At 47.7% G+C, this 22,554-nt stretch overlaps 1 protein-coding gene across 1 annotated transcript in view; it reads right to left on the bottom strand.

Annotated features, from left to right (window-relative positions):
- Positions 1-22,554, bottom strand: part of PPM1F (protein phosphatase, Mg2+/Mn2+ dependent 1F) — a 413,152-nt gene that overhangs the window by 288,946 nt on the left and 101,652 nt on the right. The window contains exon 3 of the mRNA XM_069619983.1: positions 1,988-2,112. Coding sequence (XP_069476084.1) covers positions 1,988-2,112 — 125 coding nt within the window. The remainder of the gene's footprint in view (positions 1-1,987; positions 2,113-22,554) is intronic.

The following is a 22,554-nucleotide window of genomic DNA, read 5'->3' as shown; positions in this document are numbered from 1 at the left end:
ATGAGGGGAGTGATAGGCCACATGCCCTGGTCATCAGCAGGGTTCCAATCGGGGTCCTGATAAGTAGGATATTGGTGGTCTTGGCCAGAGTCTTGGACATAAAACATGTCTTGGCTGGAGTCACCTGAATCATCTACAAACACATCCACCTGGGGGCCCTGATGGGGTGGGGAGTGGAGACTCTGATGCATGAGGGACAAGGCAGGGGTCAACATCCCCATGCCTTTTCAAAATATCATCGAATTGGCCCGAGAAATTCATTAACTTGGCCATCTTCTTCATACAAGGCTCAAACTTGTCCCTGGTCCATTCAGAAGGGTCTGAAGGATCAGGAGGGGGGAGGCTGGGCGGGAGGGACTGGGTCCTGGTACAGAGCTTCAGCAACAGGAGTAGAGGCCGAAGAATAGTCCTCGGACGAATAGAAGGCTGTCCTGTGGTCCGAAACATGTGAATCAGCTTTGAAAAGCTTCTCCCGAAGCTTTTGGAGCGTTCGACAAGTGGACCCGTCTGGGTAAGTCTTTCGAAGTTATTGCGTCTTTCGACGACACCCCGGCTTTCGATGCTACCGCGTCGGAGGCAATGGATTTAGTGGGCACGCCAGCTACAGAGGAGGATTTACCGTCATGTGTAGGCCCGCTAGGGCGTGTGCACAGAAGGCGAACCGTGAGGTTCGGAAGGCCCCACAAGGACTTTGACTGGCCTGTGGGCGCAGAAGCGTTCCTCAACGGTTCCGCAGAGGGAAGGCTAGGGGTTGTGTGCTTTGGAGTGGGTGGTGCGTGTGTGTCTTTGTTGCCGGGATGTGGCATCCGCATGGCACTGCCGGTGGCATGCTTGTCAGGGCCAGGGATGGACATGGGGGAGCCCAAGAGCTCCACAGTAAGGTAGACTGCCTCCAAATCAGAGATGCGGCTGCCGACAGACTCATCTGAGCCGCTGGCTGAAGAGTGACACGCCCACCGTTTCGTACGCCTGTGTTTCAGGGCCTTGGGCTGAAAAAGCTTACAGGCTTTACAGTTACGCTTGTCGTGATCACGAGGGAGACACCGACTGCATCAGCGATGGGCATCTTTCCAGGGGAATTTGTCATTGCAAGACGGACAACATTTTAAAGGTGTCCTCTTCATAGCAGAGGGAACCAGCAGCCAGACCAAAGCAAAGGAGAGAGAAGGGGTGAAGAAAAGGCATTCTCAAGAGAAGACAGTACAAACAGAGTTGCACTCTCCCTACTGTAAAGGCCAGGCTGGAGTACCAAGACCACATGGAAAACTGACGCTGAGTAGTCACTGGATGGATCGTCGGCAAACAAGATCAGCCCAACAAACGTCAAGTAGTCATCGAATGCAAGCGAACCGCCGAAGAAATAGGGAACAGCAATATAAAACTCTTACGGGCTCTGCATTATGTGCAATCAACTAGATGAAAAAAAGCAATCTGTGGGGCCTCGACACGTGAAGGACTTTGAGTACACTACACGTCACGTTAGGGATAGTGTTACAGTCACGCCCATGTCGACATCCATTTTCGAGATTTGAAAAAGATGCAATGCTCCGCGAAAACCACTAGATGTCAGATTATATGCACAGCATGTGATCTAAACAGATTCAGAAACATCAGAAATATACATATATGATATGATGATTCACAGGTTCCTCTAACCCATCACTGCAAAATGCCATGGCACTGGCCCACCACAAGGCAGGGCCTGTGGTGGGCCAGAGTCACAGCAGCAGACCAGGCAGTGCTGCAGTAGTGACAGAGGCGAGGGGGGGAAAGGACGAGTCGCGGCAGGGAATGGTAGAGGGGAAATACCCCAGGCACTGATAGTGGGTTTTGGGGTACCCCAGTCACAGCAGAGTTTAATGGCAGCCAGTAGCCCAGCCATAGCACAGGGCATGTGGGAGGTTCTAAGTCACACAGTGTAAATGGCAGCGCCCCAGGCCACGCATAACGCCTGCAGTAGTGTCTGGTGAAAGAGCTATCTACTTACAGGTGACTGCAGCTTCTTGCTCTTCCTCAGTCCTCTGCTCCACGACGAACGCTGCGAGCTCGGCCTGCAGCACGTTCTCCACAGCTGCACGGGTGAGGGTGGCCGCCAGAGACGGTGGGGCTTTCCTGGGGAGTAAAAGAGAAAGAGCCGACTGGTCACATTTCAGTGAGCAAAGAAGGCAGTGACTGCAAGCATGTCCAGTCATATAACAAAGTATGTCCCAACAGACTAACGTATATGCACTTCTGTGTGCATTATTCTTATAACCGTATATGACATTTAATGGCAAATTATTTTCAATAGTCTAAGCAACAAAAATAACATTTTTTTGTGTTTGTTCCAAAAGGGTGGGCTTGTAAATCACCCACATACCATTTTTCTTATTATTTTTCACACATATTCATACTGTATGGACCATGTCGTACATTATTTTCAGCGCTGTATTGTATCCATCTGAGCCATTCCTCAGGAGCAGGAGCTCCCCAGCGTCGCCGCGTGCTACAGGACCACTATCCCCCTTGTGCAACATTGCTAAGATGAGGAGGTAAGTTGCAGGCATAGGACCAGCTGCCTACAACTACCTCTACGCTCTGCCGTCCCGCGCGCTATATTCTTGATTTAATGAGCCTTTCGTGCTTTCACTACCTTCTGAATGCATACCAGCTGCTAGATATTTATTTCACTGATGCCCATGGCTCTTATCCCATCGATAATCTCTGGATGCACCATCTTAAGATGGCCGCCGCCTTGAGTGCACCCATCGCCTGACCCTGTCCTTTCTGCTTGCCTGACTTCCTCGCCCGACAACGTGCTGATTGGCTGCTTCATATTTAACCAATCACGATCAGCCGGCAGGCAAGAGCCGGCCTGCGAAGTAAGGCCTAGAAAGAAGGCTCCACTGCTGATGGAGCCGACAGAGCGCAACAGGCGCAAGGCGTCGTCAGAATGCCCGACCTCTCACTCGCTGCCTGAACACTTAGGTGAGCCTATTCCACGCCATGTACAATCATTTTTAATAACCTGCACCAATGTGTTGTCAGTCCTTACACTTATAGCCCATTGCTGCGCTGATGTTTAAAGCATGCATATCACAGTGTGCTAAATTCAAACTAGTCCACTAGTGCATTCATGCCTCCAAGTCCACTACGGAAAGTCCAGGTTCTGGTACAGCTCACTGCTGCATGGTACTACCACTTATTGCCAGCATACCTTATATTAACCAATTACAGCCCATCCCAGGATGCTGAACTAGCTTATAGGTCATAACGGACTACTTCTCTTCGCCAGCATTCAACGTAGCCACCTAGCAGGCTGTATACTAGACGTGTAGACTAAACTATTCACCCTCCACCACTCTCTAGGCCCACTCAACCAGCAGTATTCCTGCTTTACACCATGGCCTCCTTAAGAGGAGCGACGCTTGCCATGGCTACCTTCCTTCCACTATTTTACAACATTGCACCGCAGAATTGCCTGCATGCAACAAAACATAAGACTATCCCCTACACATACAATATAACGTCCCCACACCTACAACCTCCACTGTCACCAAAAGACTGGATCATCAGATTCGCAACCCCCCCCCCCTACACCCCTCATCCCATGTCCTACGCCTTCAAGAAATTCCAGACTAGGCTCTCTCCTGAACATACCGGATGACACCAGTCCCTAGGTTACCTGCCCTACTCACGTGAGAAATGCCAGACTATGCTATTGCACTAGCCTTAAGCCTAATCCCTCCTGGAGGCTCACCCAACATGCCAAGAACAACAAACTACCGCTCACCCAAACTGACACCCTTATTGACCAGGAATTTGTCCCACCTCAGAAGATTACACCAGACAACCACACAGTACTTATCTCTACAATTAAGGGCGCCCTCATAAACACACGCTCCCTGGTAGCGCACACTTCTGACATCGCAGACCTAATCATTGCTAACCACCTAGACTTCCTGGCGGTCACAGAAACATGGCTTCACCAAGCAGCGGGTCCCGCACTATCTATTGCTATCCCAGCGAACTATCCGCACTGATAGAAAAACAGGGTTTGGGGGCGGGGTGGCCATCATTGCTAATACCAATCTGAACATTAGAGAAGTTACCAACTCAATTCTTCCATCCGCTGAACTCCTATCCATCAAAATACTGCTATCCAACACCCGAACTATACTTCTACACCTCATATACAGACCACCTGGCGTAATCTCCACCTTCGAGGAGGACATCTCCCACTTACTTACAACCAACATTAAACCTGGCTTACAAATTATCCTCATGGGAGACCTTAACATGGGCCTTAATGACCCTAATGACACCAACGCCGCCTCACTCAACAACACGATCATTCATTTAGGTCTTACACAACACATTAACAAGCGTACACACTCAAAAGGGAGATCACTGGACTGGTTAGCCAACGCTAACTGTGACTTATCTCTCATCGACATCACGCCTTGTGCGTGGACAGACCACCACCTCATCACTTTCTCTCTACCTAAAGACTCACCTAAACTTAATAAAATTACTCCAATCATCAGGGCACCAAAAATAGCTACCAGGAACAAACGTGATATTACTATTGATAACCTCAGACCCCTCCTAAAGCCAATCATCATTGCCAACGCCTCTGAGCCCAATGCAGATCCAACTGACCTAGTTGAACTTTACACCACCACCCTGGAACAAGCCCTCAACCAAATAGCTCCCCTCAAACTTAGAAAACCCAAACCTATTGCCCATACAAATAAATGGTTCTCAGCTGAACTAAAAGCTCAGCGCAACAGCGAGACCGGCAGAAACTAACTGGAGAAAAGCCCCCACACTCTCTTCTAAAGATAAATTCTCTGCGGCAGTAACTACCTATAAAACAGCCATCAATAATGCCAAAAAAAAAAAGAGATCTTCAACCTAAGAATTCACAATGCCAAATCAGGCACGAAATAATTATTCTCCATTCTAAGAGAACTAGAATCCCCATCGCCACCTACAGATGACTGCATCAAGGCTAAAGCATGGTGTAACAATATCCAGCTTGCACTATCAAATAAAATAGCCCTCCTACAATCCAAAATAGAGGCCAAAAAAGCGAGCCTTATTTGCAAAGACTTCTCTAGTAGCAAAAGGAGCTCTGCTAGACCTGACTGCCCCGCTTTCCACTTTTCCCCAGTCACCGAGGACGAAGTTTTAAACATAATCGCCAGTCTTAAACCGTCAAACTGCCAAGGTGACCAGTGCCCTGCCTCAGTCATTAAAGACTGAGCCAACGATCTAGCCCCCTTCATCACATCGCTGATCAACTCCTCGTTCAAAAACTCTGCTGTACCCAACAACCTTAAAGAAGCGTGTGTCCTTCCCCCTCCTTACAAAACCCAATTTAGAGCCCAATATACCTACTAATTATAGGCCCATCACAACGGTCCCCTTCCTCCCTAAAATCCTAGACAGAGTGGCATACTTCCAAATACAACAACATTTGGAAGACAATCTCCTAGACCTGCGACAATCTGGCTTTAGACCCAGGCATGGGACAGAAACTGCCCTCCTGGATCTAAAAATCCGAATGGACGAAGCCAAAGACAAGGGCAATCTGGCCATCTTGCTCCTGTTGGATCTATCCGCAGCTTTTGACTTAGTTGACCACCGAATTCTCACTCAACACCTTTCCTCGGCTGCTGCATTCTCACAGAATGCCACCAATTGGATTCGGTCCTTCCTGTCCGATAGGTCGACGAGGGTCTTCGCTCCCACAGCAGCAGCTGACCCTGTCCCAATCCAATGTGGAGTACCCCAAGGTTCTTGTATCTCACCTACGCTTTATAACATCTTTACCAAGCTCCTCTTCGGCCGACTTGATGATCTGGGTGTCACTTATACCAATTATGCTGATGACACACAGATACTCATTACACTCACTGGGTGCTATGAGAGAGATGTTGCAAAGCTTAATGAAATCTACCTTGAAATTCAAGCATGGATGGCCACACATAGCCTCTGCTTGAACGACGACAAGAAGGAACTACTCATTGTAGGTTTGCGACCCTGCCTCAACAAACTGGACACTAGGTATCAATCCTTTACGATTGACGGTAATAATATAAAAGTCTCAAAAGAAGTTAAAACACTGGGCGTGTATCTCGACTCTACACTTTCGCTCAAAAAACAAATAAATGCAACTATCGCATCTATGGCTTATACGAATAACCTTATAAATGCCTGTAGACCATTTCTATCCACCACTAGTTGCCTTACATTGTCTAGAGCTCGGATATTATCGACACTAGATTACTTCAATACTCTCTTCCTAGGCTCTACCAACTTCAACCTAAATAAACTCCAGGTTTTACAGAATAATGCACTTCGATGTGCCCTTAACCTCCCTCATAAGGCCCACATCTCCACCATCAGCAAGGAAGTCCACTGGCTCCCCATACGAGACAGAATTAAACTCAGATCGCTTGTCATCACACACAAATGCCTTTCACTGACTTTCCCCAGATACCTATCAGACAAATTCTCTAGACCTACCAGAACCCCTTACATGCACCCACTGAACATTCCTAAATTCAATCTGACAACAGCGGGGGGATCCTGCTTCCCAGTGCTAGTATCAAAATGCTGGAACTCACTCCCTTTAACAATCAGATCCGAGAAATCATTTTGGTCATTCAGAGCCATGGTGAAAACTTGGCTCACTGCACATTAAAAATAAGATACCTGCATGCTTATCTATACTGAAACAGCGATTGAAACATTTCACCTGTAACTAACATGGACCATACTGTAACCCGGTCCTTATGCTACCTATTATACTGCACTTTTGTGTATCTTGTATGTGCAACCTTTATGTAACTTGCTTAAGCATAATGCACCCAGCTACCAGAGGGTTCGGCCGCACTTTATAAATAAACTAAACTATCAAAAAACACACAGACATGTAGTGTCGAAGCGTGAAAGAAACAAATACAGTGAAAACCCTGATTACTTGTGTTTGAATAACATACTCAATAGTACACAGTAACCCATATGCAAAAACACAAATTCAGGAGATCTAATGAACAAAGTGCCGAATAAGGGTATCACAATGGCGTGTGGAAAACGCAAATTCCAGAAAGTAATGTGCCAAGAACGCTAGATGTAAAATACCGCCTATACGTTCTGAGTGTTCATTTATCCCATGTGGTCCTATGGGCCTGTGCTCCTGGGGTAGATGGATGTTGCAGTTTATTACATTTTACAAAGGTCAAATGACCCGTTCATGACGATTTATTCATGAGCAGTCATGGGATCCATTCTTGGTAGGCAGGCAGGCAGGCATGTCCAGGTCTGAATGGCCGAGCCTGACGTCCACCATGAACTTCTGGCATCTTACGAGGCACGCACTATGGTCGATAGGGTTCACACACTCATAGCCATGTCACAATATTTCAGGCCGTTGACGCCCGGGAGGGCTACATCATGCACCTCGAGGCCTGCGGGTGCTTAGATGCCAACAGACACACGCACACGCATCTGAACGCCTTTATGGGCTCGGAAGCTGAGCAGAATAAGACTGAAGTGGCTCTGACACCAAGAAATGCATCAGACTTCCAAGACACACACATTGCAGTGAATCGGACAATGTACATAGGCACTGAGTGTGCCTGGATCATGGGAAAATGCTAAACGCTACCATTTGAAAGGCTGCCCGTGCTGTTGTGGCAGAGGTGCTCTATTTAAGTGATAAACTCCCCACTCCAACACGGGAGCGTGGCGCTTTTCATTTATAAGGGGCGCTGCTTCTACACCAGCGCGGGGCAGACTGCCCTGTGCTGGTGTGGTAGCAGTGCTCTATATAAGTGAGCAACCCCCCCACTCCAACACGGGAGCGTGGCGCTTTTCATTTATAAGGGGCGCTGCTTCTACACCAGCGCGGGGCAGACTGCCCTGTGCTGGTGTGGTAGCAGTGCTCTATATAAGTGAGCAACCTCCCCACTCAAACACGGGCGCGGGGCACTTTTCATTTGAATTGGGTGCCGCAGCTACACCAGCTTGCGGTAGCCTTTGAAAGGCTTCACTGAGGATACGTGGCAGTGCTGCCCTGTTAATAGGGCGGCCCAGTGTCAGACAACCCCTAGGAGAAACAGTATTTGGCGACCCCCTGCCTGCCCTCCACTGCAGGAAAGAAACCTGCACAGATGTGTTGATATGCAGCACATTATAGAACATGACAAACCATGGCCTGTCTGCCTTTGCGTCCCTATACTGAATGTTGTACAAAAAGACCCGCCGAACCAGAAATACTTTAACAGGAGCATATCTGCAAAAATATTCACGAAGTACACATAGTACAAATGTAACTTTTTCTGTCAAATGCATTTTTAAAAAAGTACATGGAAAGAAAACGTACTTATATGAATTATGGGAACATCAAAGCGTTTTCCTGTGGAACCACGTTTAAGGATACGACCACATGGTTGCTTTGATGAACACATTGTAAAAGTTACGTGTTGCAGAAAAATTCCTTTGAGATGGTGCATTTTTATTTAATTTAAATAGGTTAACTGATAGTCCGATAAAGTGCAACTGGATCCAGTAGAAGCTAATTCAGATATTCCACCCTTTCTGTAGTTAGCCTCCGCTTGCCTCTTGATTTATTTATTTTTTAAAGGGCAAGGTGCCCTTATATATATTCCAGTTAACCATTTCCAAACGGCTTCTACTGGGTCCAGTTGCTCACAGACGGGTGTCTGTACAGCTCTTGATTTTTACAATTGGATCCAGGACAAACAAATGGAGGTCTCTCACCCTGGCTGTAATTAGCCTCTGCTGTATTATGCTTTTCATCTGAAGACAGGGTGCCCTTACACAGATACCAATTGACAATTTCCAAATGGTTTCTATTGGATCCAATTGCTCAGTGATGGGTGTTCGTACAACACATGCATTCCTATCAAGAAAGGTCCACCCCATTTAAGTAAAAAGCTCTGGTGCGGACTTGCCTTTGCAGGTCGGGGGGGGGGGGGGGGGGGAGTGGGGGTAGGTGCCACGTTTTGTTTCACCCGGGGCGCTGTCAAAGCTAAAGCCGGGCATGCACTAATAAATAGATGCAGTGAGTGATTCGGGTGACAGTTTATTTAAGGAAAACACGTCACGCTCAGTATATGGAGCAGTCCCATTACTGAACGCTCCCATTTCCAAATAGGTTGCTTTGCTCTGCATTTCATGTATGCCAATACTGGCCTTTCAAGATGAGAAAGATGGTTTTATTTCACTATAAAGGAGGACTTTCGAACTAGTAAACACAAGCATTAATTCCTCATAGCAGCACAGCACTCAGAGGACAGAAGCGCTTTGCAAGTGGACAATGTAATCAATGAAGGCAGCAGGCCCACTTGGAAGCACTGCTTTGTGGTGCCCCTTTAGTGCGGTAAAATATTAAGCCCATAAGAGGGGCGAGGTGCTCCTCCGACACACACTACCAGCAGGGAAGGGCAGGCAATCACCTACCGAAAATGGACAATATATCTGAAACGCTCTACATTCTTTCCTCTGGAAAAGTGCACCTTAATGGCTTCATAAATGTACATTCAAATCTCCAGATTTGTCTGTGGAAGGTTTATGCCTTGTCCACAAGAATGCCATTTCTGCCAATCTAACAATAAAAGGCCAGATGTATGTTTGCCTGATGCATAGCTTTGCCTGTTGTCACCACTAGAGGGGACTGTTGCCTTAAGGTACATGGATACATGGATACATAGAGACAATGCCAATTTGCAGAGCTTTACCTGTTGCCACCGCTAGAGAGAGCTGTTGCCTTAGGAAATATATTAGGCCTAGCAGTCTAAACAGTTTCACACTAGTACAGGTATAATTTGCACACTTGGACCTGGCAATTCTGCGACCCACTCATTTTTAAGATATTAAACAGCTATTTGTTATTTATATAGCACTTCACCAAAGCGCTGTATTTGGAACATATTTGCATACATTATCACCTAACCGAAGTTGGTACTCATTGTTCGACCTCAGAAGGATGAAAGGCAGAGTTTGCCTTGCCAGGATTCAAAAATGCGACCTGCAGATCACAGCAGCGAGCACCACCTGCTGAGCTTTCTTACTGGCGTATATAAAGAGAAACAGGACGTAGAACAAGGTCTAGTGCCAATGTATGTAAACAGTCTCTCTGAAAGTTCTGAACTACAGCTCCCAATAGTCCCAGCGATCAATGAACAGTGAGGGATCATAGAAGTTGTAGCCCAACACATTGGAAACCCACATTTTGCAGACCCCTGATCTGGAGCATGCAGAGATTTACATAAATTGATCGAGTCAACATATAACAAAGCCCAAAACCGCACAATCCGCCTCAGCGCTGCTGGCAACCACACTGGTCAGGCCCCTGCTCCCTCATAGCACCTTTCAACGTGGTTAAATATGTGTTGAACAACAACTATAAAAAGTGAAATCTTCCATGCTACACTCAATGGCACAATAAATGCAATGGCGAAAGGGCTGGTCCCCTGGCAGCAATTCTGTGTGCTTGTGATCCCGACCGGTGTGCAAGACTCTTGCTTCCTGTACCAAGGTAGCCACGTATTATTCTAAAAGTCATATGGTTTATTTTAGAGCGTTTATTGAAGGAATAAAAGATGGGAAGACGGTAGAAGTTAGACCCACCCTGCGTTGTACTCCTCCCCCCCCCACAGCCTTTCTTAGCACCCCGAATCCCTGTCCAGAGCCCCATGCACGCATTCTAGTACCAACCTGCCCGGGCAACTCTGCACTTTCTCCGCACACCCCAATAGACTGCCACAACCACCGCCTCTTTTCCAACCCCACATACCTCTCACTCCTGTACAAAAGGGCCAGAAAAACTACACCCAAAAAACACAAAACAACCACCCACTCAACTGCTCATCACGCTACAAGACCAAACAACAAACCACCCAGACACTGAACGCTACCCCTCCGCACACAAACCCAGTGAACACAACAAACCACACGCAGAACGTCGACAAGAACAGATGCCACTTTCTCCTGGTCCTGCAAGCATCAACAGAAGAGCACAACCTTCCCAAGCCCTCACTAACCCAGCCCACCCACTTTCTTGCAGAGCCACCTGGACGCTGGGAGACCATGCAAATGACAGCAGTGCGCGTTATAAATCATCATAACATAAGTGTGGTTTAAAATGTGCGAGCATGTGCCCACGCCCTCCTTCGAGATTCACACCAGTCCCAGGCATGCTCCAGTGCCTGCCAGAGGGGAGTAGTACGGAGGGGGTGTCCCCTCGAGCTGGGAGCTTGTGCAGTAGGCACGCAGGTCATGTGTGCCCTTTCCATGGCAGTGGTTGGACGGATACCCAAGCAGGTGCTGCAATGAACATCATGACGGAGATGACAGTTATGTCAACGCCCAGGTGTCTGCCTGGTATCAGGGTAGGTGGGGGTGCAGCTCAAAAGAAGACGGTCAACAAAGAATGTGCCACATGGAGAAGGCACAAAGGGCGGCACCCGCAGCGTGGGAGGCCGGGTGCAGGAAGGGTCAGGCGGCAGAAGGCCTGGCGGCAGGCCCACTATTGTGGCAGCTGTGAAGGGAGGAGGCCAGTCCCCACCCCCATCCCCAGGCGGTCCAGCGGACACAGGCGTGGCAGGGTACCCTGCAGAAACGAAGCAGGCATACGCTCGAATCATATGATATACATTACTCCTGTGGAGGGGGAGGAGCCGATGAATGCAATTAACGAGACCGACTACGAGAGCTGCTGGGGTCGCGGTCTTTCAAGCCCTCGATCGGGCTAATGTGCGTGCATCACGCGCCAGCTACTTTATTACATTGACGAACAGATCGGATGTGTCCGTTCCCGACTTCTGTAATCACAGCAATCGGCGAGTTTTGTTTTATATATAAAACAAAAATAACAAATGTTTATTACCAACCTGTAATGCCCATTATACAACACACCCAATATACACCTAATGGCAAACTTCAAACTGCGCTGTAGAATGTCTGGCCAACACAATACACAGCAGATGCCAAAGAAGAGTCACTCTCACGTTAAGGGATGCAGTTCGGGGGAAAGGGGCGGGAGCGGGAAGTGACGCAACAGGGAGGGACAGATTGTTATTCGCACCAAACAGGATCAGAGTGAATCATCTGCGGCCCTTTGCAGGCCGACACTGGTGACAGCTTGCGAGCCCGACGCGGAGCGTAACCCCGTTGATACGACGGTGAGCAGGGAGGCCCTGGGAGGCAGAACAAGGCGGGGGAAAACGCCATGGCTGCGGCAGTGTGTGGAGCGACCTAAGAAGTGCCCAAACAAGGGCCATAAACGACAGGTCGCGTCAGCAAGGCTGCCGCTAACCGCAGCCTCCACCATGCAATTCAGAGGGTGCTTGTGCCTCTCCAGGCGGCCGCATAGCTCCAGAGGGCCACGCCACACCTGGCACCACAAGTACAGAGGTAGTTAATAAGGGACGAAAGCCCACAAAGGGAGTACCAGTGCAGTGAGCAGAACCCGGGGCGAGAGTGAAGGGAGTAATTTCTTACCTGTAACTCCATTTCTCCAGCATTGGTATCTTTCATGGATTCACATGCTTTGAATATTCATCAGGCTGGGAAGCTCAGTCGTTTTTAAAAAGCTTTTCCCCATGGAAAACTTTGACACGTTAGTGTCCTATCGACGTCCTTTTGGGGAACTTACGTACCACCCAATAGGACGCAGGGTATAAATAGACACGTCCCTGCGGCTTCTCCTCAGATTTTAACCTCCAAAGTACAGGCACCAACTAGGTTTGCATGCAGGGGAGGCCGGTGGGGGCTTGTGAATCCATGAAAGATACTAACGCTGGAGAAATGGAATTACTTACTCCCTTCTCCAGCATTGGATCTTTCATGGATTCACATACTTTGAATAGATTACATAGCAGTAGTCATCATGCATGGTGGCGTGTAATGCAAACCAATACATCAGGAACGCAACACATAAGACCAGCAAAGAAGAAATGAGCAGTGGTAACATTGAAACAGATACCCCAAGGCTTTGGGGGCTTACCTTACAGAAACAGGCGTTGCATGACTGCACGTCCCATCTGTACATCTGCACCATGCTGCTGCTCCACGCAATAATGTCCAGTAAATCTATGTGGCACCGACCAGGAGGCCGCCTGGCAGATGTCTACCAGCGGAATCCCCAACAATAATGCCGCTGAGGACACGGTGGATCTCGTCGAGTGCGCCTTCGGGCGCCTCTCCAAAGGCTTTCCCGCCTTAGAGTGAGAAGGAAATAGCCGATGAGACCCAGCGAGATGGTCCTTGTTTGGAGATTGTGGCTTATGGACCCTCGGTCAAGGGAAGAGCAAACAGTTGTCTTGAACGTCTGAATTCCTGAGTATGACTCAGATAAAATTTCAATGCTCTTTTTACATCCAGCTATGCAGCGCCTTTTCTGCCGATGAGGAAGCAGAAGCGAAGAATGATGGCAGCACAATAGAAGAGAGTTTATGAAAAGTAGTTGGCACCTTTGAAATAAAGTGCGGGTTAGTAGCTAACACCACCTTGTCTTTGAAGAAACGCAAGTACGGAGGAACAATCATTAGGGCGGCTTGCAACTCCGACATTCTTCTTGCTGAAGTAATGGCCACTAAAAACGCCACATTCCACGACAAGAACTGCAGGGGCGTCAATGACATAGGTTCAAACAGGGCTTTCATTAGACCCAACAGCACCAGATTGAGGCTCCAACTAGGAGGGAATTTCTTGGCAGGAGGAAAAGTCTGAAACAATCCTCTTAGAAAATGTTTAACCAGACGATCACTGAACAGAGGGGTAGCATGCCTCTTCCGAGTGAATCTAGAAATGGCCGCCAGGTGTACTTTTATGGAGGAGAACGCCAAACCTTTCTTTGCCAAGTGCAATAAGTAGGGCAGAATGTGCTCTGATGAAATGCTTAAAGGGTCATCCCAGGCTGACCCTTACACGTCACACAAAACCTTTTCCATTTGCATGCAGGAGACATTCTTGGACGGAGCTCTAGCCGCCTCCAAAAAAATGCGACAACAATCACTAGGAATGTTCAGTAGGCCAAACTCAGATAATTTAGGAGCCACGCCGTCAGGCTGAGAGAGCCCGGGTTATGGTGCCAAACAGCACCCTTGTCTTGAAACAGAAGGTCTGGCGTCACTTGCAACCGCAATGGTTCTGCTATGAAAAGATGGAGTAGGTCTGAGAACCACGGCTGCCTGGCCCAGTACGGGGCCAACAGAATCAAACGGCATGGGTATTTCTGAATCCACTGGAGGGTCCGCCGAATGAGTGGAAATGGAGGGAATGCGTACGCGAACCTGCTCATCCACAGGATGAGAACGCATCCCCCAGCGAATCTGGCTGAGGCCATCTGCTGGGAAACGCCTTACGCTTTCTGTTCTCTCGGGTGGCGAAGAGATCCAATGAAGGACGACCCCATTTCCGGGAAATGCTCGACACCTGCTGTTCCTTCAGCTGCCACTCATGGAGTTGGTTAATTTCTCTGCTGAGAGAGTCTGCCTGCACGTTCATCACCCCCGTCAGATGAAACGCCACAATATTGATGTTTTGTTCGAGGGCCAAATGCCATAGTTCCTGAGCCTCTCTCTAGAGTATCGTGGAACGCGTACCCCCCTGCTTCCTGAGGTAAAACATTGTGGTTGTATTGTCCGTCAACATTCTCACAACAGAGCCGTGTATGCACGGCAAACATTTTTATTTTAGAGCCCAATGAACCGCTCTCCGTTCCAGCACATTGATGTGAAGACTCGATTCGACTGGAGATCACAGACCTTGAACCTGGAAGGTCCCCAGATGCGCTCCCCTTCCTGTCTGAGAGGCATCCGTCACAATTGTAGCTTGAAATTCCGGCTCCAGTAACGGCACTCCTCAAGTCAGATTGTCCAAGAGCTGCCACCATCGAAGAGCTTCCTGTAAATCGCTGTAACCACCACCTTGTCGGACCATAACCCGCGACTTTGAGCCCACCAGTCCGCCAGAAACTCTTGCACTGGCCTCATGAAGAGACGACAGTCATTGACCAACAAATACATGACGCCATGGCTCCCAACAGCGACATGTACTTTCTGACCGATACTCTCGTTCCGACTCTCCACTCTGCCGCTTTCTGCTTGAGTTTTTGAATTTTCTCAACGGAAGGCTTCACCAGGTCTGACTGAGTTTGGAATTCTGCGCCCAAAAACACCAAGCTCCTGGAGGGAGATGGATATGACTTTTCGAAGTTGACAGCGAAGCCTAGTCGTTGCAACAGCCACATGGTAACGTTGAGACTTGCCTGCGTCACCGCCGGAGATGAGCCGCGTATCAGCCTATTGTCCAGGTAAGGGCAGATGTGATGACCTTCTCGTCGAAGCCACGCCGCCACCGGCGCTAAACATTTCGCAAATGTCATGGGGGACGATTTTAGACCGAACGGGAGCACTCGGAATTAGTAATGATTTTAACCCACCACAAATCGCAGGAATTTTCTGTGTCGTCGACACATAGGTATATGGAAATATGCGTTCTGCAAATCCAACGACGCCAGAAATTCTCCCTAATGACCTCCTGAAGTGTGAGCATCTTGAACTTCAGGCATTGCAGAGTCTTCTTCAGCGCCCGAAGGTCCGGAATGGGTCGCCACTTGCCGTTGGGTTTCTTGACCACGAAGTAACGGGAGTAAAACCCCCGACCTCTCTCGGCCATTGGAACCAATTCTATAGCCCCTTTCTGTAGCATAAGTACAACCTCCTGCTGTAAGATGTGAAGATGAGGTTGCACAGAATACACAGAAGGAATGGGAACCGGTGGGTCCTTGAATTCCAGAGAGTGCCCCCCAGCACATTTCCTCGAAGACCGTCATTGCTTAAATTTCGCTTATTTACCCTTGGCGGAAGAGGGCTGTCCGCCTCTCCTTCTGGATGCCTGAAAATCACGGCTTCATGTAGCCTGTACTGCCCGTCTATATCCTTGTGAGGAGTATCCAGACCGATTGTAGTTCCGGTCTCTGGAGGCAGCAAACCGGGTGTTTCCTGAAGCTCCACAGAAGGGACGAAAGGGACGAAATGACCGCCCGCTTTGCAAAGTTCCCCATGACCTCGCCGTATCGGAGTCCTCTTTCATGCCCTTGAGGGCTTCATCTATTTGTTTCCCAAACAATTGTTCCCCATCACAGGGCATGTCCAGTACCTTGTAATGAAACTCCGGCCTAAAGTCTATGCACTTTAGCCAGGCCTGCTTCTTTAGTACCACCCCATTATTTATCTGCTTGAACCCAGATTCTGCTAAATCTACAGCGATGTTAATGCTGTGATTTGACACCTCATCTTCACGCACCAGTAACATGGCCGCCTTTCGGTGCTCCTCGGGTAGATGTTCTAACATAGGGCCAGCCAATGCTACATTTTGCGGTCGTAGCGCCATAATCGCCAACGAGTTAGCAGCTTTAACTGTCGCCGCCACCACTGTTAAAACCTTCTTTCCAAAAGCATCTTGTCTTCTAGCGTCGCTGTCAGGAGGTGTAGTGCATTTGTGCTGTGTTCTGGCTTTCCTGCTCGCCACCGTTGATACCACTGATTCAGGGGTAGGTTGTGCAACCAAACACTTTGGCGTAGAGTCCGGGGCCTTACATTTTCTCTCTAACCTGCCTTTAACTGCAGGCTCTGAAAATGGGTGGCGCAGGGTATGTAGGCTTTCTTGCCAAACATGGTCCAGGATTGGAACGAAGAAAACCGCCTTCCTCCTCTTTCCCATGTGGTCAAATAGGAAACATTCCTTCCGTTCTTCCTCTGGGGTCAGACCAAACTCGACACAGGCTTTTGCCATCATGGCATGAAATGCTCCAATGTCATCCGGGGGCGACAGTTGTGCCGGACTCCTAGGAGCCTCTATTTCCACATCAGACTCCCATGTCGGGTCTCTTGATGGCGACAACGAAATGTCAGAGATGGAGTCCCTGGGACCCTGGTCGGAATCAGTCCTGCAGCTCACTCTCCTCTGGGTCAGAGCGAGGAGGCTCTGTGCTAATCGGCCGGGAAGCCGTCAACTCAGCCGTGGATGTTGAACACTGAGGGGCACCTGCTGCGTCGACGATAGGTGTTACCGGAGGCGTACCCACAGGAGGCAATCTTGCATCCAGCTGTCTTAATAGGGACTGGAGTGTAGATAAGACCTGTAGAGACAGCACCGACTGCGGGTTCAGCAGAGGAGACGCAGGTGGGACAGTCTGTACTCCCGCCGTCGAAGGGCCAACACACTATAAGCCAAGGCTTGTTGGGTTCACCACAGGCTCTCGTTCCTCCTCCATCGATGACACTGAAAGGACGGAATCCTGCTGTAATAAGGTGTCCGGCAGAAGGGCGTCATACGCAGAAGGGTGCCAAGATCCACTCACTGGTAGCAAGTCGATGACGAAAACCTTGGGCCCTCGTCAATTGCCGCCACTGGAGCAGACAACACCACTGTGGAGACAGACACTGTGGCCGGCAGTGAAGCCGTCGACGACGGGACTCCCGCCGACGGCACTGGCAGCTGTGGTGCAGATTTGTCAGGTGATCCCGCCTTTTTTGAATCTCTGGATAGGTGCTTCAAAGATGATGGTCTCCTGAAGAGGAGCGTTTCGAAGAGTCCTTTTTGTCCTGTCTCGAAGAAGATTTCTCAGGCCTTCTGGACTGAGAAATCTTGACCATGTTTAGACGATGAGGAACCCCTTTCGTCAGGTGTTTCCCCGAAGAGGGGTGGCCACTCTTTTCTGTAGGCCATGACTTCTTTGCCGGCGGTTCAGCCAACACCGACCGGTGAGGAACTGCGGGAGACGGTCTCTCCGATGCTAGACTGCGCACCGATCCTACCTCCAATGGAGGGTAGGCCCCATCATTCAGCCACGATATCATCCGCCGATTGCGGTCTATTTATACCCTATGTCCTATTGGGTGGTACGTAAGCGCTCCAAAAGGACGTCTATAGGACACTAAAAGGTTGAGGTTTTCCAAGGGAAAACGCTTTTTAAAAAAGACTGAGGTTCCCAGCCGGACGACGGTGAATATTCCAAGCATGTGAATCCATGAAAGATCCAATGCTGGGGAACGTAAGGATGGGAAGACCCTTGTACAGCAAACTTATCAGAGGGAAACATTTGATGCATCACACTAGCAATATGGGGCCACGTTGGGCGGGATGGATATGAGATTCTGACCTATACATGGGGGCCACACAGCTCGTAGAGGATGCATGACAACAATGCCTGCTGAAATTAGCGATGGGACCCGTCACAAGAGATATTATAGACAAACTGCCTTTGAACACCATTGACACTATACAAAGACTGAAGGAGGCGCCAGCTGCATATTTTACGCTGTACACCAACGTAGATTACAAAAGACATTTGTTTTATAGCACGAAACAGGCTAAAGGTGAAACCATGGATGCCTTCGTTATGAGACTATGCATCAAAATGAAACACTGCACCATTTGGAGGGGCTAAGATCTCAGATTATAGTGGGGTGCGAGTCTCAAGCATTTCAACGTAAATTGCTACAGAAATACCATTCACTAGACGAAATATTGATGGTACCTCGAGCTGAGTTGGTAGTGGGCACACAAGTGGAGTGCTTCAATACTCAAGGGGTTAGCAACACACACGGAAACGATCCACAGTTTACAGAATAAGCATAGGACACCAGGGGAACCATTCTGTTACAAGTGCAGTTATGAATTTCCTCATGGTGAGCCATGCCCCGCAATTGGTCAACAGCGCTCAGCGTGTGGAGAAGGACACTTTAAATCAGTATGTCAGATAAACCCGGAAGGGGGAAGAAGGGCAGCAAGAACATACAAAATGAGAGGCACCACCACAGCAACTCAGTTTCCCAAGCGACGGCCCAAACACATGACAAACCGAAGGCAGGAGGGGAAACGTGACCCAGAAACGGACGATGAGACTGAGAAGAGAAAGGATAGACAGAGGGAGGTACCACATGGTAGATGCGAGACCAGAACGACGCTCAAGAGGACACTTACGGTACCTGGTAGAACAATCTCGGTGAGAGACCGAACCAAGCTAATCTGGAGGCGAACAAAGAAATAAATGATACTGTTGCGCACTAGAAAACACAACAGAAATTAACACGGCCCCACCCTAATGCTGGGTTTGAACGAGAGACCGACCGAGTTGCTTATAGATACCGGCACCACAGTAAACTTCATAAGTGAACAGATTTACAAGAAACTGCCGCTAATGCCTAAACTCAGACTCACTAACGTGGACATATCCCCATATTGAGCCAAGACACCTTTAAAGTGCCTAGGGTTAAGGATTTTAACGATGCGGCACACACCAGACCAGGACTCTGGCCAGGGATGCAGCACACAAGTTTATTGCGTTCGGATTCAATCTTTGAGAAGGCAGCCAACCCGTCTCACACCCCCCTTAACGTACACCCCGTGTCGCAATGGACCATGAACCAGGCCGGTGTGTAATGAATTATTTATTTAAAATTTTGAATAACATCAAACACATTCAATATAGGGCGGCAATCACCAGTGTGGTGATAATTACACCGTAAAATGATAGAATAGAATACACTTAGTTGGACCTTTTAACATAAGATACACAATGGAATAAAAGCAAGATTACTTTGAGTAGAATTTTCAGATAGCACCACAGTTAGGCATCCCCCCTGCGACACTCCCTCAAACCCTGTTAACCAAATTTGGGTAGAAAGGAGTAGCAAGAAGTCGGGTATATTAGGCAAAAATCAGAATGCAAATCCAACATACCAACCCTGAATGGGAGGCCAAATCAGATTGTGCTCACTTGAAAAATAAGCAAAATGGCACTAATAATTATGGAATAGTTATTTTACATGTGCGTTTGAATGAATAAGGCAAGAATGTGTGTGGCTGTACTAACGAGGCAAGCTACAAGGCAATGTACTAACAATGGGCATACAGTTAGAAAATCGACTTTGGAAGGAAAAACAGTGCAGCAAGAATCACACGTGGCGAAATTTCAATTGCTTCGTTTCACAGGTTTAAAATAGCAAAACGGCTTGAAAAATGAGCTAGACAATCGGAAATCAGTTTTGATGCTAAAGGACAAAGGCACATAACAGGGATGATATGAAAGTGAAAGTATGACTCTTGATGGGTGTAAGTATGGGGTTCTTTGTAGGAAGGGAAAACTCGGATTTCCTAATGAAAGCAGTTACACGGGCGAAATCGGTTTTGAAAGGAAAATGACAGGTTCTACTGAAACTATTTTTTAGTGGCTAGATTATAAAAGAGACACTGCCCACAAAAGGTTAATTTGCAATGTTAACCCATTCACACTGTGTGCTCCTCGTTATATGGGAATTAATTTATTCCAAACAGTACCAAGGCTTTATAAAGCAGACAAATGATTTGTAAAGCATGGCGCTAACACATGGAGATTAACATGGATTTTTCTAAAAACAGGATACACAGAGGATTCTAACAATTTAAGATGTTACTAGGATACTTATAGGTTTTCTATGGGTTTGGGCATAATATACGGTAACAGAGCAAAGGATGCAGCTTTTTGGTTACTGGGGGAAAGAGGAATACTTACAACAAGCACTTGAATGGAATAGTTTGGACAGCCAGACGGATCTTTGGACAGCAGGATAGGGGGCTGGTCGTTGCGCTCTCCTCTAGGGACTCAGCAAAGTAACCAGAGTCTGGTCTCAGTGGTCAGCGGGGTGCATCAGCTGGGCAAAGCAGGTCTGGTCTCTGGATAATCCCAAAACGGTTCAGCAGCCTTTCCCCCTTTTTCCTTGAATTATTGGGAATTTTGTAGGGTTTAATTCTGGATAAGAGATTCAGCCTGGGTAAGAGGTTTTGCCTGGGTCTGCCATCAGCTACCCCTGGCCTGGCACTGGAATCTGGAATCTAGCAGGGTGAATGTGGAATGTCTGGATGTTGATTTATGAACGCTGGATTTTCTCGAATGTCTGTCCTGAACTTTGAATGTCTCCACCTTAAATAGGCCGGATGACAGGACTTTTACTATGTGGGCAGAACTAAGCTAGACATTCCTCTAAAATCGGATAGGTCGGCTTGTAAAAGTTACTGCCTCACTGTAAGCAGATTGGACTGAAGGAAGTGACCCAGTTTTAGTGTGTGTGTTTTAATGGAGGTGCTTTATTATGCCATAGTTACTTTTGCCAAAATCAGTTATGACACGAAACCCCTATATTTGCAATTGTTATCCTCCCGAAAATTAGATAGGCAGACTCCATATTTTACATGAAATATGCTGTTCCAAATTCCAAGTCGGTGCGATGCTGTTTAGTCATTCTGGCAATCTTTTGCCATTTCTATGGAAAACATTTCATCCAAAATTCTACAATTGTCTACATACATATTATCACTGGGCATATTTTCATTAAGTTTCAAAACTGTACCATGTACGCTTTCCTCAGAAATTACATTTTACTGGCGTTTGCGTCCACCACGTCAGAAAAACCTACAATGTCTTATTTTAATGGCGCAAAAATGACATTTAAAATGGTCATCATTTCACATTACTGTTTCTGTATATTACTGAAATAAATGTCATGATATGCACAGTCTTTGAAATCAAATGGGCTGGCTTTGTTTCCAAATATGGGCAGTCCTTCCAACCCCTCAGGGAAATGTCCTTCCCAGATCAGCTGGCACATGGGGTTGCTTTGACTCCCCTTTGATCCTAGGCAGTTTGAAGCTGAGGAGAGGAGTCAATAAGAATTCACACTTCAGTGGCAGGACAGTCTATTGTCCCATGTTGCAGCAATGCCGCCAAGTCTGGCGAAGTCGCCACTTCCCACACCTCTGGGCAATTCATGTTGTAAAGGAACTTCCTTTCCTATGGGGCTGGTACATTTAGAAGTGCCGGCCTTGCAAGAACAGGTTTGGCAGCAATTTCAGGGCCTAGCCATGATGTTGAAGTTCTTTTTGTGGGGGAAAATACAGTACGCAGAGTACAATTTACTTATATTTTGCCAGCTTTTCTTCCCAGCATATATAGTTTTGTTTCAGGGCATGTTGCAGTATTATTTCCATTGAGCTTGAACAATATCCACTCACTGCTTTGCAGAGGAGTGCAACACGGGTTCATTTCACATTCCCTGATCATTTACATTTACTTTATTCTGAACATTTCCATAGCGCTGGTCAATTTCTAACACAGGAATCTGTTAAAAAACAAGGGTTCTTTGAAACGGACATAAGCAAAGGGAGAGGGAGAGCTTCTTGTGAGGAATCTTGCCAGTGTTACTTTTTTGCAAGAGTAAACGCTTGCCATACGGCCTGAAACGAAGTTCTCTGCTCTTTTATTGTTTTTACTTCACACACATGCCTTTCAGTGAGGAATGCCCTCCTTTGCTGGTGTACAACCTGAAGATAGATGGGCATGGATGTGCCTTACTGGAACCAGGCTGTGTAATATTGAAAAGATGGAAATCTCATCAGTGCGCAGTCATTTTAAACACAGAACATTTTCTCTTTCAGTTAGAAGTCTTGAGTTTGCAGCATAGCAGCGTTGCACCAGGCTGATTTGGAATTCTC

The sequence above is a fragment of the Ambystoma mexicanum genome, chromosome 10, assembly GCF_040938575.1.
Source record: "Ambystoma mexicanum isolate Mex_15411 chromosome 10, UKY_AmexF1_1, whole genome shotgun sequence".
Taxonomy (NCBI): Eukaryota; Metazoa; Chordata; class Amphibia; order Caudata; family Ambystomatidae; genus Ambystoma; species Ambystoma mexicanum.
This window is presented reverse-complemented; position numbering and strand designations above follow the sequence as displayed.